Here is a 14053-nt window from a genome sequence, read left to right as displayed (position 1 = left end):
TCTCCTTACCCATAATACCTTCTACTATACATTGATCCAGTTTTTCAAACGGTTCCCTTTTCCTCAGTCCCATATTATCTATTTCATTCTAATCTTATTCCACCACCAATCCACCTCATAATGCTTCTCAGAGAACGGATTTGACACAGAATCAGAATTTCACCTTAGCTATTCTTTGTTGTTGTTGTGACAGACAGCCGTCCTTCTTCTACAGTCTCTCGGGAAATTATATTCATGACATGTTGCTGTTAATCAAGTCATGTGAGAGATTGAGGCTCACAAGGGCTGTTTACTAGGCAACATGTTATAGACACCAGGAGACCACACAGACACCAGGAGACCAAACAGACACCAGGAGACCAAACAGACACCAGGAGACCAAACAGACACCAGGAGACCAAACAGACACCAGGAGACCAAACAGGAGACCAAACAGACACCAGGAGACCACACAGACACCAGGAGATCAAACAGACACCAGGAGACCAAACAGACACCAGGAGACCACACAGACATCAGGAGACCAGACAGACACCAGGAGACCAAACAGACACCAGGAGATCAAACAGACACCAGGAGACCACACAGACACCAGGAGACCAAACAGACACCAGGAGACCAAACAGACACCAGGGGACCAAACAGACACCAGGGGACCAAACAGACACCAGGGGACCAAACAGACACCAGGAGACCAAACAGGAGACCAAACAGACACCAGGAGACCACACAGACACCAGGAGATCAAACAGACACCAGGAGACCAAACAGACACCAGGAGACCACACAGACATCAGGAGACCACACAGACACCAGGGGACCAAACAGACACCAGGGGACCAAACAGACACCAGGGGACCAAACAGACACCAGGAGACCAAACAGACACCAGGAGACCAAACAGACACCAGGAGACCAAACAGACACCAGGAGACCACACAGACATCAGGAGACCAGACAGACACCAGGAGACCAAACAGACACAAGGGGACCAAACATACACCAGGGGACCAAACAGACACCAGGAGACCAAACAGACACCAGGAGACCAAACAGGAGACCAAACAGACACCAGGAGACCAAACAGACACCAGGAGACCAAACAGGAGACCAAACAGACACCAGGAGACCACACAGACACCAGGAGATCAAACAGACACCAGGAGACCAAACAGACACCAGGAGACCAAACAGACACCAGGAGACCAAACAGGAGACCAAACAGACACCAGGGGACCAAACAGACACCAGGAGACCAAACAGACACCAGGGGACCAAACAGACACCAGGAGACCAAACAGACACCAGGAGACCAAACAGGAGACCAAACAGACACCAGGAGACCAAACAGACACCAGGAGACCACACAGACACCAGGAGATCAAACAGACACCAGGAGACCAAACAGACACCAGGAGACCACACAGACATCAGGAGACCAAACAGGAGACCAAACAGACACCAGGGGACCAAACAGACACCAGGGGACCAAACAGACACCAGGAGACCAAACAGACACCAGGGGACCAAACAGACACCAGGAGACCAAACAGACACCAGGAGACCAAACAGGAGACCAAACAGACACCAGGAGACCAAACAGACACCAGGAGACCACACAGACACCAGGAGATCAAACAGACACCAGGAGACCACACAGACATCAGGAGACCACACAGACACCAGGAGACCAAACAGACACCAGGAGACCAAACAGACACCAGGAGACCAAACAGACACCAGGAGACCAAACAGACACCAGGGGACCAAACAGACACCAGGAGACCAAACAGACACCAGGAGACCACACAGACACCTGGAGACCACACAGACACCAGGAGACCACACAGACACCAGGAGACCAAACAGACACCAGGAGACCACACAGACACCAGGAGACCACACAGACACCAGGAGACCACACAGACATCAGGACACCAAACAGACACCAGCTGTGACACCAATGCAGCGCTGCGGCTCACGACCAGCCCAGTTCTCATAGCAGAGAGACACTTGAAAACACTGAAACCCATTACGATGAAATGTCAAGCCTCTATTTTCATCATGCAGCCGTTCTCTCTGATCTCTTCTCTCTCTCGGTCTCTCCTCTTCTTCCCAGAAGGCTTTTCATCTACAGAGAAAGAGACTCCCATTCAGTTGTTGAAGGGACAGGTAGAGAATACTGTGTGTGGAAATAGGACAGAGAGAGAGAGAATGCCTTCAGAAAAGCAGGTTGGGTTGGGTGCTATTTGTTGACACAGAGTTGTCAGACACCAATGTCTACTATTACCGCTACATGAGTAAATCTAATCCAAGGCTAACTAACCTGTGTCTCCAGTGCAAGCAACAACACTATGTTACCACACCTACAGGATTACCATGGACCTATTATTAGGTCACCTAATGGAGGTCTGTTGTGGGTCTACTTTACAATGAGTCACCTAATGACTGCCTGTTGTGGTCTACTTTACAGTGAGTCACCTAATGGATGTCTGTTGTGGTCTACTTTACAGTGAGTCACCTAATGGAGGTCTGTTGTGGTCTACTTTACAGTGAGTCACCTAATGGAGGTCTGTTGTGGTCTACTTTACAGTGAGTCACCTAATGGAGGTCTGTTGTGGTCTACTTTACAGTGAGTCACCTAATAGAGGTCTGTTGTGGTCTACTTTACAATGAGTCACCTAATGGCTGTCTGTTGTGGTCTACTTTACAATGAGTCACCTAATGGCTGTCTGTTGTGGTCTACCAGCCCAACAGAGATGATATACGCCATCCACTTTGCACTAAGACGTATGTCCAGCCCAACAGAGATGATATACTCCATCCACTTTGCACTAAGACATATGTCCAGCCCAACAGAGATGATATACTCCATCCACTTTGCACTAAGACGTATGTCCAGCCCAACAGAGATTATATACTCCATCCACTTTGCACTAAGACGTATGTCCAGCCCAACAGAGATTATATACTCCATCCACTTTGCACTAAGACGTATGTCCAACCCAACAGAGATGATATACTCCATCCACTTTGCACTAAGACATATGTCCAGCCCAACAGAGATGATATACTCCATCCACTTTGCACTAAGACATATGTCCAGCCCAACAGAGATGATATACTCCATCCACTTTGCACTAAGACGTATGTCCAGCCCAACAGAGATGATATACTCCATCCACTTTGCACTAAGACGTATGTTCAGCCCAACAGAGATGATATACTCCATCCACTTTGCACTAAGACGTATGTTCAGCCCAACAGAGATGATATACTTCATCCACTTTGCACTAAGACATATGTCCAGCCCAACAGAGATGATATACTCCATATATCCCATCTGTTTCCATGCGTACATCATGGTTTTACTTCAGCCCTGCAAACCTCCAACCTCCTTTGTGCAGATGATACTTCAGTTTGTGTTTCTGACTAGTTAATGTTGTCGGTATGTTGTACCAGAGATGCAAAGAGATGAATTACTTGCTGAGTAAGTGTCCAAAAAATTGTGTTTGCATAAGAGTAATTCATCTATAATCACAATGTAATGTCCATTACTAACATTGCTTGGTGAGCAGTACATTTTGTTCAACAGAGGCTGAGATATTGTAGTCTACCACTGCAGTTGATCTACTTATGGCCCGTCACATGATCCAATGACACTGAAAAGGTTGACCAGAACCTCAACTTCTTAGTCATGAGTCAATGGAGATGTCATCTGTTAAAGTTTGGATTTGGTTCATAACCGTTTGAAAGAATATTCCTGTCACAACAAATTGACAAGTAAAAGGGTCAAACTGTGTTTTGTGTCTGAGGGTCAGGTATCTCTTCATGTTGTAGCTATGAGGGTGTAGGGTGTACTGTTGTCCAGGTATCTCTTCATGTTGTAGCTATGAGGGTGTACTGTTGTCCAGGTATCTCTTCATGTTGTAGCTATGAGGGTGTACTGTTGTCCAGGAATCTCTTCATGTTGTAGCTATGAGGGTGTACTGTTGTCCAGGTATCTCTTCATGTTGTAGCTATGAGGGTGTACTGTTGTCCAGGTATCTCTTCATGTTGTAGCTATGAGGGTGTATTGTTGTCCAGGTATCTCTTCATGTTGTAGCTATGAGGGTGTATTGTTGTCCAGGTATCTCTTCATGTTGTAGCTATGAGGGTGTACTGTTGTCCAGGTATCTCTTCATGTTGTAGCTATGAGGGTGTACTGTTGTCCAGGTATCTCTTCATGTTGTAGCTATGAGGGTGTAGGGTGCTGCTTGATGGCAGTTTCACAGCTGGCTTCAAGTGACACACGTCCCAAATGACACTCTATTCCCTATATAGTGCACTACTTTTGACCAGAGACCTATGAACAAGATCCTGGAGCCTTACGGGCCCTGGTTAAAAGCAGTGTACTATATAGGGAATAGGGAGCCATTTGAGAGCAGTCTAGGTCTGTTTGATGAAAGTGTGTCTCAGCGTGGCTCCAGAGCTGGCTAACGTCACCACAGCTCTCTTCCCAAAGGTCACCTGGGCATGGGGTCAACGGGAGGTAATCATAGTACAGGCACAACAAACTCTAAGCATGCTGGGATAGCATGAAAGAGAAATGAACAGGAACGCAGTATAGGACAATAACTTCAGTTTTCTACGGACTCTGTTAAACATCTCATAAATAGCAGTAAAACTTTCAGTTGTACATTCACGTACTACCATTCACGTATTACCATTCACGTACTACCATTCACGTACTACCATTCACGTACTACCATTCACATACTACCATTCACGTACTACCATTCACGTACTACCATCCACGTACTACCATCCACGTACTACCATTCACGTACTACCATTCACGTACTACCATTCACATACTACCATCCACGTACTACCATTCACGTACTACCATCCACGTACTACCATTCACGTACTACCAATCACATACTACTAGTCACATACTACTAGTCACATACTACTATTCACGTACTACCAATCACGTACTACCAATCACATACTACTAGTCACATACTACTATTCACGTACTACCAATCACATACTACTAGTCACATACTACCAATCACGTACTACCAATCACATACTACTAGTCACATACTACCAGTCACGTACTACCAATCACGTACTACTATTCACGTACAACTATTCACGTACTACTAATCATTTACCACCATTCACGTACAACTATTCACGTACTACTAATCATTTACCACCATTCACATACAACTATTCACGTACTACCAATCATTTACCACTAATCACGTACTACTAATCACGTACTACCAATCACTTACTAGCAATCACGTACTACCAATCACATACTACCAGTCACATACTACTAGTCACATACTACTAGTCACATACTACTAGTCACATACTACTAGTCACATACTACCAAACACGTACAACTATTCACGTACTACTAATCACGTACTACCAATCATTTACCACCATTCACGTACAACTATTCACGTACTACTAATCATTTACCACCATTCACGTACAACTATTCACGTACTACTATTCACGTACTACTAATCTCACAGCTCTCACCTGCTAACCATTCCCTGGACATTAGTTGATTGGGTGGACAGAGCTCTGATAGGCTGGAGGACGTCCTCCGGAAGTTATCATGATAACTGTATAAGTCTATGGAAGGGGGTGAGAACCATGAGCCTCCTAGGCTTTGTATGGTGGGTAAAGAGAGAGAGGTGGTCCAAGACAAATCTGTGTGGTGGCTAGAGTGGGTGTTGAGATAGATGATATGTCCAAGGCCGTTGATGTTGTATTAGTGGTCTGTTGCTTCAGTAAACATCGAGCTGAGTTTGAGGAACAAGTGTAAAACTGCTGTGTGTGTGTGTGTGTGTGTGTGTGTGTGTGTGTGTGTGTGTGTGTGTGTGCGTGCGTGCGTGCGTGCGTGCGTGCGTGCGTGCGTGCGTGCGTGCGTGCGTGCGTGCGTGCGTGCGTGCGTGCGTGCGTGCGTGCGTGCGTGCGTGCGTGCGTGTGTGTGTAAAAGTGCAATCTGAACAAGACAACTCACCTTGAATGAAACGCTTCTTCCTCCCATCAAATGCACACCTAACGGTTGGAATAACTGGCTGGATAACCACTGGGTTTTAAATCTCTCTTCCAGACAGAAAGGGAGGATTTACCTGAATTTACCACTCACGTTCCAAAATGCAGAACAGTCACACGTCATAACATAAAATAGACTATGGAGGCTGGAGTCCAGCCCTCGTTCAAGAGGCTGTTAGTTGTAACATTAACACAGAGCAGGAAGCTGTTGATGTGGTGAGAGTATTTCTAGACCGATGGTAACACTTCTGCTGGAAACACTCCCCATGGTAACACCGCTGCTGGAAACACTCCCCATGGTAACACCGCTGCTGGAAACACTCCCCATGGTAACACTTCTGCTGGAAACACTCCCCATGGTAACACCGCTGCTGGAAACACTCCCCATGGTAACACTTCTGCTGGAAACACTCCCCATGGTAACACCGCTGCTGGAAACACTCCCCATGGTAACACCTCTGCTGGAAACACTCCCCATGGTAACACCGCTGCTGGAAACACTCCCCATGGTAACACCGCTGCTGGAAACACTCCCCATGGTAACACTTCTGCTGGAAACACTCCCCATGGTAACACCGCTGCTGGAAACACTCCCCATGGTAACACTTCTGCTGGAAACACTCCCCATGGTAACACTTCTGCAGGAAACACTCCCCATGGTAACACTTCTGCTGGAAACACTCCCCATGGTAACACTTCTGCAGGAAACACTCCCCATGGTAACACTTCTGCAGGAAACACTCCCCATGGTAACACTTCTGCTGGAAACACTCCCCATGGTAACACTTCTGCTGGAAACACTCCCCATGGTAACACTTCTGCAGGAAACACTCCCCATGGTAACACTTCTGCTGGAAACACTCCCCATGGTAACACTTCTGCAGGAAACACTCCCCATGGTAACACCTCTGCTGGAAACACTCCCCATGGTAACACCGCTGCTGGAAACACTCCCCATGGTAACACCGCTGCTGGAAACACTCCCCATGGTAACACTTCTGCTGGAAACACTCCCCATGGTAACACCGCTGCTGGAAACACTCCCCATGGTAACACTTCTGCTGGAAACACTCCCCATGGTAACACTTCTGCAGGAAACACTCCCCATGGTAACACTTCTGCAGGAAACACTCCCCATGGTAACACCGCTGCTGGAAACACTCCCCATGGTAACACCTCTGCTGGAAACACTCCCCATGGTAACACCTCTGCTGGAAACACTCCCCATGGTAACACCGCTGCTGGAAACACTCCCCATGGTAACACTTCTGCTGGAAACACTCCCCATGGTAACACCGCTGCTGGAAACACTCCCCATGGTAACACCTCTGCTGGAAACACTCCCCATGGTAAAACCTCTGCTGGAAACACTCCCCATGGTAACACTTCTGCTGGAAACACTCCCCATGGTAACACCGCTGCTGGAAACACTCCCCATGGTAACACCGCTGCTGGAAACACTCCCCATGGTAACACCTCTGCTGGAAACACTCCCCATGGTAACACCTCTGCTGGAAACACTCCCCATGGTAACACTTCTGCTGGAAACACTCCCCATCCTGACCTCCTGACCTCCAGGATCTCTTTTCTCCAACTTCAGGTAGTAATGATGTGCGGTTGGTGAGTTGTAGACACTAGATGTGTGGTTGGTGAGCTGTAGACACTAGATGTGTGGTTGGTGAGTTGTAGACACTAGATGTGTGGTTGGTGAGTTGTAGACACTAGATGTGAGGGTGAGTTGTAGACACTAGATGTGTGGTTGGTGAGTTGTAGACACTAGATGTGCGGTTGGTGAGTTGTAGACACTAGATGTGAGGGTGAGTTGTAGACACTAGATGTGAGGGTGAGTTGTAGACACTAGATGTGAGGGTGAGTTGTAGACACTAGATGTGTGGTTGGTGAGTTGTAGACACTAGATGTGTGGTTGGTGAGTTGTAGACACTAGATGTGTGGTTGGTGAGTTGTAGACACTAGATGTGTGGTTGGTGAGTTGTAGACACTAGATGTGCGGTTGGTGAGCTGTAGACACTAGATGTGCGGTTGGTGAGCTGTAGACACTAGATGTGCGGTTGGTGAGCTGTAGACACTAGATGTGTGGTTGGTGAGTTGTAGACACTAGATGTGCGGTCGGTGAGTTGTAGACACTAGATGTGCGGTCGGTGAGCTGTAGACACTAGATGTGAGGTTGGTGAGTTGTAGACACTAGATGTGAGGGTGAGTTGTAGACACTAGATGTGTGGTTGGTGAGTTGTAGACACTAGATGTGAGGGTGAGCTGTAGACACTAGATGTGTGGTTGGTGAGTTGTAGACACTAGATGTGTGGTTGGTGAGTTGTAGACACTAGATGTGAGGGTGAGCTGTAGACACTAGATGTGTGGTTGGTGAGTTGTAGACACTAGATGTGCGGTTGGTGAGTTGTAGACACTAGATGTGTGGTTGGTGAGTTGTAGACACTAGATGTGCGGTTGGTGAGCTGTAGACACTAGATGTGAGGGTGAGTTGTAGACACTAGATGTGCGGTCAGTGAACTGTAGACACTAGATGTGTGGTTGGTGAGTTGTAGACACTAGATGTGTGGTTGGTGAGTTGTAGACACTAGATGTGTGGTTGGTGAGTTGTAGACACTAGATGTGAGGTTGGTGAGTTGTAGACACTAGATGTGAGGGTGAGTTGTAGACACTAGATGTGCGGTTGGTGAGTTGTAGACACTAGATGTGCGGTCGGTGAGTTGTAGACACTAGATGTGCGGTCGGTGAGTTGTAGACACTAGATGTGCGGTCGGTGAGTTGTAGACACTAGATGTGCGGTTGGTGAGTTGTAGACACTAGATGTGCGGTTGGTGAGCTGTAGACACTAGATGTGCGGTTGGTGAGTTGTAGACACTAGATGTGCGGTTGGTGAGCTGTAGACACTAGATGTGCGGTTGGTGAGTTGTAGACACTAGATGTGTGGTTGGTGAGTTGTAGACACTAGATGTGCGGTTGGTGAGTTGTAGACACTAGATGTGTGGTTGGTGAGTTGTAGACACTAGATGTGCGGTTGGTGAGTTGTAGACACTAGATGTGCGGTTGGTGAGTTGTAGACACTAGATGTGAGGGTGAGTTGTAGACACTAGATGTGCGGTTGGTGAGTTGTAGACACTAGATGTGTGGTTGGTGAGTTGTAGACACTAGATGTGCGGTTGGTGAGCTGTAGACACTAGATGTGCGGTTGGTGAGTTGTAGACACTAGATGTGCGGTTGGTGAGTTGTAGACACTAGATGTGTGGTCGGTGAGCTGTAGACACTAGATGTGCGGTTGGTGAGTTGTAGACACTAGATGTGCGGTTGGTGAGTTGTAGACACTAGATGTGCGGTTGGTGAGTTGTAGACACTAGATGTGCGGTTGGTGAGTTGTAGACACTAGATGTGTGGTCGGTGAGCTGTAGACACTAGATGTGCGGTTGGTGAGTTGTAGACACTAGATGTGCGGTTGGTGAGTTGTAGACACTAGATGTGCGGTTGGTGAGTTGTAGACACTAGATGTGCGGTTGGTGAGTTGTAGACACTAGATGTGCGGTTGGTGAGTTGTAGACACTAGATGTGAGGGTGAGTTGTAGACACTAGATGTGCAGTTGGTGAGTTGTAGACACTAGATGTGAGGGTGAGTTGTAGACACTAGATGTGAGGGTGAGTTGTAGACACTAGATGTGCGGTTGGTGAGTTGTAGACACTAGATGTGCGGTTGGTGAGTTGTAGACACTAGATGTGAGGGTGAGTTGTAGACACTAGATGTGCGGTTGGTGAGTTGTAGACACTAGATGTGTGGTTGGTGAGTTGTAGACACTAGATGTGCGGTTGGTGAGTTGTAGACACTAGATGTGAGGGTGAGTTGTAGACACTAGATGTGAGGGTGAGCTGTAGACACTAGATGTGAGGGTGAGTTGTAGACACTAGTTGTGCGGTTGGTGAGTTGTAGACACTAGATGTGCGGTTGGTGAGTTGTAGACACTAGATGTGAGGGTGAGTTGTAGACACTAGATGTGCGGTTGGTGAGTTGTAGACACTAGATGTGAGGGTGAGTTGTAGATACTAGATGTGCGGTCGGTGAGCTGTAGACACTAGATGTGTGGTTGGTGAGTTGTAGACACTAGATGTGAGGGTGGTGAGTTGTAGACACTAGATGAGAGGGTGGTGAGTTGTAGACACTAGATGAGCGGTTGGTGAGTTGTAGACACTAGATGTGTGGTTGGTGAGTTGTAGACACTAGATGTGCGGTTGGTGAGTTGTAGACACTAGATGTGTGGTTGGTGAGTTGTAGACACTAGATGTGTGGTTGGTGAGTTGTAGACACTAGATGTGCGGTTGGTGAGTTGTAGACACTAGATGTGTGGTCGGTGAGCTGTAGACACTAGATGTGCGGTTGGTGAGTTGTAGACACTAGATGTGCGGTTGGTGAGTTGTAGACACTAGATGTGCGGTTGGTGAGTTGTAGACACTAGATGTGCGGTGGGTGAGTTGTAGACACTAGATGTGTGGTCGGTGAGCTGTAGACACTAGATGTGCGGTTGGTGAGTTGTAGACACTAGATGTGCGGTTGGTGAGTTGTAGACACTAGATGTGAGGGTGAGTTGTAGACACTAGATGTGCGGTTGGTGAGTTGTAGACACTAGATGTGCGGTTGGTGAGTTGTAGACACTAGATGTGAGGGTGAGTTGTAGACACTAGATGTGCAGTTGGTGAGTTGTAGACACTAGATGTGAGGGTGAGTTGTAGACACTAGATGTGAGGGTGAGTTGTAGACACTAGATGTGCGGTTGGTGAGTTGTAGACACTAGATGTGCGGTTGGTGAGTTGTAGACACTAGATGTGAGGGTGAGTTGTAGACACTAGATGTGCGGTTGGTGAGTTGTAGACACTAGATGTGTGGTTGGTGAGTTGTAGACACTAGATGTGCGGTTGGTGAGTTGTAGACACTAGATGTGAGGGTGAGTTGTAGACACTAGATGTGAGGGTGAGCTGTAGACACTAGATGTGAGGGTGAGTTGTAGACACTAGATGTGCGGTTGGTGAGTTGTAGACACTAGATGTGCGGTTGGTGAGTTGTAGACACTAGATGTGAGGGTGAGTTGTAGACACTAGATGTGCGGTTGGTGAGTTGTAGACACTAGATGTGAGGGTGAGTTGTAGACACTAGATGTGCGGTCGGTGAGCTGTAGACACTAGATGTGTGGTTGGTGAGTTGTAGACACTAGATGTGAGGGTGGTGAGTTGTAGACACTAGATGAGCGGTTGGTGAGTTGTAGACACTAGATGTGAGGGTGAGTTGTAGACACTAGATGTGTGGTTGGTGAGTTGTAGACACTAGATGTGCGGTTGGTGAGTTGTAGACACTAGATGTGTGGTTGGTGAGTTGTAGACACTAGATGTGTGGTTGGTGAGTTGTAGACACTAGATGTGCGGTTGGTGAGTTATAGACACTAGATGTGAGGGTGAGTTGTAGACACTAGATGTGTGGTTGGTGAGTTGTAGACACTAGATGTGCGGTTGGTGAGTTGTAGACACTAGATGTGCGGTTGGTGAGTTGTAGACACTAGATGTGTGGTTGGTGAGTTGTAGACACTAGATGTGAGGGTGAGCTGTAGACACTAGATGTGCGGTTGGTGAGTTGTAGACACTAGATGTGAGGGTGGTGAGTTGTAGACACTAGATGTGTGGTTGGTGAGCTGTAGACACTAGATGTGCGGTTGGTGAGTTGTAGACACTAGATGTGCGGTTGGTGAGCTGTAGACACTAGATGTGCGGTTGGTGAGCTGTAGACACTAGATGTGAGGGTGAGTTGTAGACACTAGATGTGAGGGTGAGTTTTAGACACTAGATGTGCGGTTGGTGAGTTGTAGACACTAGATGTGAGGGTGGTGAGTTGTAGACACTAGATGTGCGGTTGGTGAGTTGTAGACACTAGATGTGTGGTTGGTGAGTTGTAGACACTAGATGTGAGGGTGAGCTGTAGACACTAGATGTGCGGTTGGTGAGTTGTAGACACTAGATGTGAGGGTGGTGAGTTGTAGACACTAGATGTGTGGTTGGTGAGCTGTAGACACTAGATGTGCGGTTGGTGAGTTGTAGACACTAGATGTGCGGTTGGTGAGCTGTAGACACTAGATGTGCGGTTGGTGAGCTGTAGACACTAGATGTGAGGGTGAGTTGTAGACACTAGATGTGAGGGTGAGTTTTAGACACTAGATGTGCGGTTGGTGAGTTGTAGACACTAGATGTGAGGGTGGTGAGTTGTAGACACTAGATGTGTGGTTGGTGAGTTGTAGACACTAGATGTGCGGTTGGTGAGTTGTAGACACTAGATGTGAGGGTGAGTTGTAGACACTAGATGTGCGGTTGGTGAGTTGTAGACACTAGATGTGTGGTTGGTGAGTTGTAGACACTAGATGTGCGGTTGGTGAGTTGTAGACACTAGATGTGAGGGTGAGTTGTAGACACTAGATGTGAGGGTGAGCTGTAGACACTAGATGTGAGGGTGAGTTGTAGACACTAGATGTGCGGTTGGTGAGTTGTAGACACTAGATGTGCGGTTGGTGAGTTGTAGACACTAGATGTGAGGGTGAGTTGTAGACACTAGATGTGCGGTTGGTGAGTTGTAGACACTAGATGTGAGGGTGAGTTGTAGACACTAGATGTGCGGTCGGTGAGCTGTAGACACTAGATGTGTGGTTGGTGAGTTGTAGACACTAGATGTGTGGTTGGTGAGTTGTAGACACTAGATGTGAGGGTGGTGAGTTGTAGACACTAGATGAGAGGGTGGTGAGTTGTAGACACTAGATGAGCGGTTGGTGAGTTGTAGACACTAGATGTGAGGGTGAGTTGTAGACACTAGATGTGTGGTTGGTGAGTTGTAGACACTAGATGTGCGGTTGGTGAGTTGTAGACACTAGATGTGTGGTTGGTGAGTTGTAGACACTAGATGTGTGGTTGGTGAGTTGTAGACACTAGATGTGCGGTTGGTGAGTTGTAGACACTAGATGTGTGGTCGGTGAGCTGTAGACACTAGATGTGCGGTTGGTGAGTTGTAGACACTAGATGTGCGGTTGGTGAGTTGTAGACACTAGATGTGCGGTTGGTGAGTTGTAGACACTAGATGTGCGGTTGGTGAGTTGTAGACACTAGATGTGTGGTCGGTGAGCTGTAGACACTAGATGTGCGGTTGGTGAGTTGTAGACACTAGATGTGCGGTTGGTGAGTTGTAGACACTAGATGTGAGGGTGAGTTGTAGACACTAGATGTGCGGTTGGTGAGTTGTAGACACTAGATGTGCGGTTGGTGAGTTGTAGACACTAGATGTGAGGGTGAGTTGTAGACACTAGATGTGCAGTTGGTGAGTTGTAGACACTAGATGTGAGGGTGAGTTGTAGACACTAGATGTGAGGGTGAGTTGTAGACACTAGATGTGCGGTTGGTGAGTTGTAGACACTAGATGTGCGGTTGGTGAGTTGTAGACACTAGATGTGAGGGTGAGTTGTAGACACTAGATGTGCGGTTGGTGAGTTGTAGACACTAGATGTGTGGTTGGTGAGTTGTAGACACTAGATGTGCGGTTGGTGAGTTGTAGACACTAGATGTGAGGGTGAGTTTGTAGACACTAGATGTGAGGGTGAGCTGTAGACACTAGATGTGAGGGTGAGTTGTAGACACTAGATGTGCGGTTGGTGAGTTGTAGACACTAGATGTGCGGTTGGTGAGTTGTAGACACTAGATGTGAGGGTGAGTTGTAGACACTAGATGTGCGGTTGGTGAGTTGTAGACACTAGATGTGAGGGTGAGTTGTAGACACTAGATGTGCGGTCGGTGAGCTGTAGACACTAGATGTGTGGTTGGTGAGTTGTAGACACTAGATGTGAGGGTGGTGAGTTGTAGACACTAGATGAGCGGTTGGTGAGTTGTAGACACTAGATGTGAGGGTGAGTTGTAGACACTAGATGTGTGGTTG

General features: G+C 47.4%; 1 protein-coding gene across 1 annotated transcript; it reads left to right on the top strand.

The window, feature by feature from the left end:
* Nucleotides 1-296: 296 nt before the first annotated feature.
* Nucleotides 297-3846, top strand: LOC120040851 (sarcoplasmic reticulum histidine-rich calcium-binding protein-like; the record flags this gene model as incomplete). Its single annotated transcript, XM_038985851.1, has 2 exons — nucleotides 297-1992; nucleotides 3841-3846. Coding segments are annotated over 2 exons (1702 nt in total), but the record flags the coding sequence as incomplete, so codon positions are not given.
* Between the last annotated feature and the right edge of the window lie 10207 nt (nucleotides 3847-14053).

Source organism: Salvelinus namaycush, unplaced genomic scaffold, assembly GCF_016432855.1.
Source record: "Salvelinus namaycush isolate Seneca unplaced genomic scaffold, SaNama_1.0 Scaffold3854, whole genome shotgun sequence".
Lineage (NCBI taxonomy): Eukaryota > Metazoa > Chordata > Actinopteri > Salmoniformes > Salmonidae > Salvelinus > Salvelinus namaycush.
This window is presented reverse-complemented; position numbering and strand designations above follow the sequence as displayed.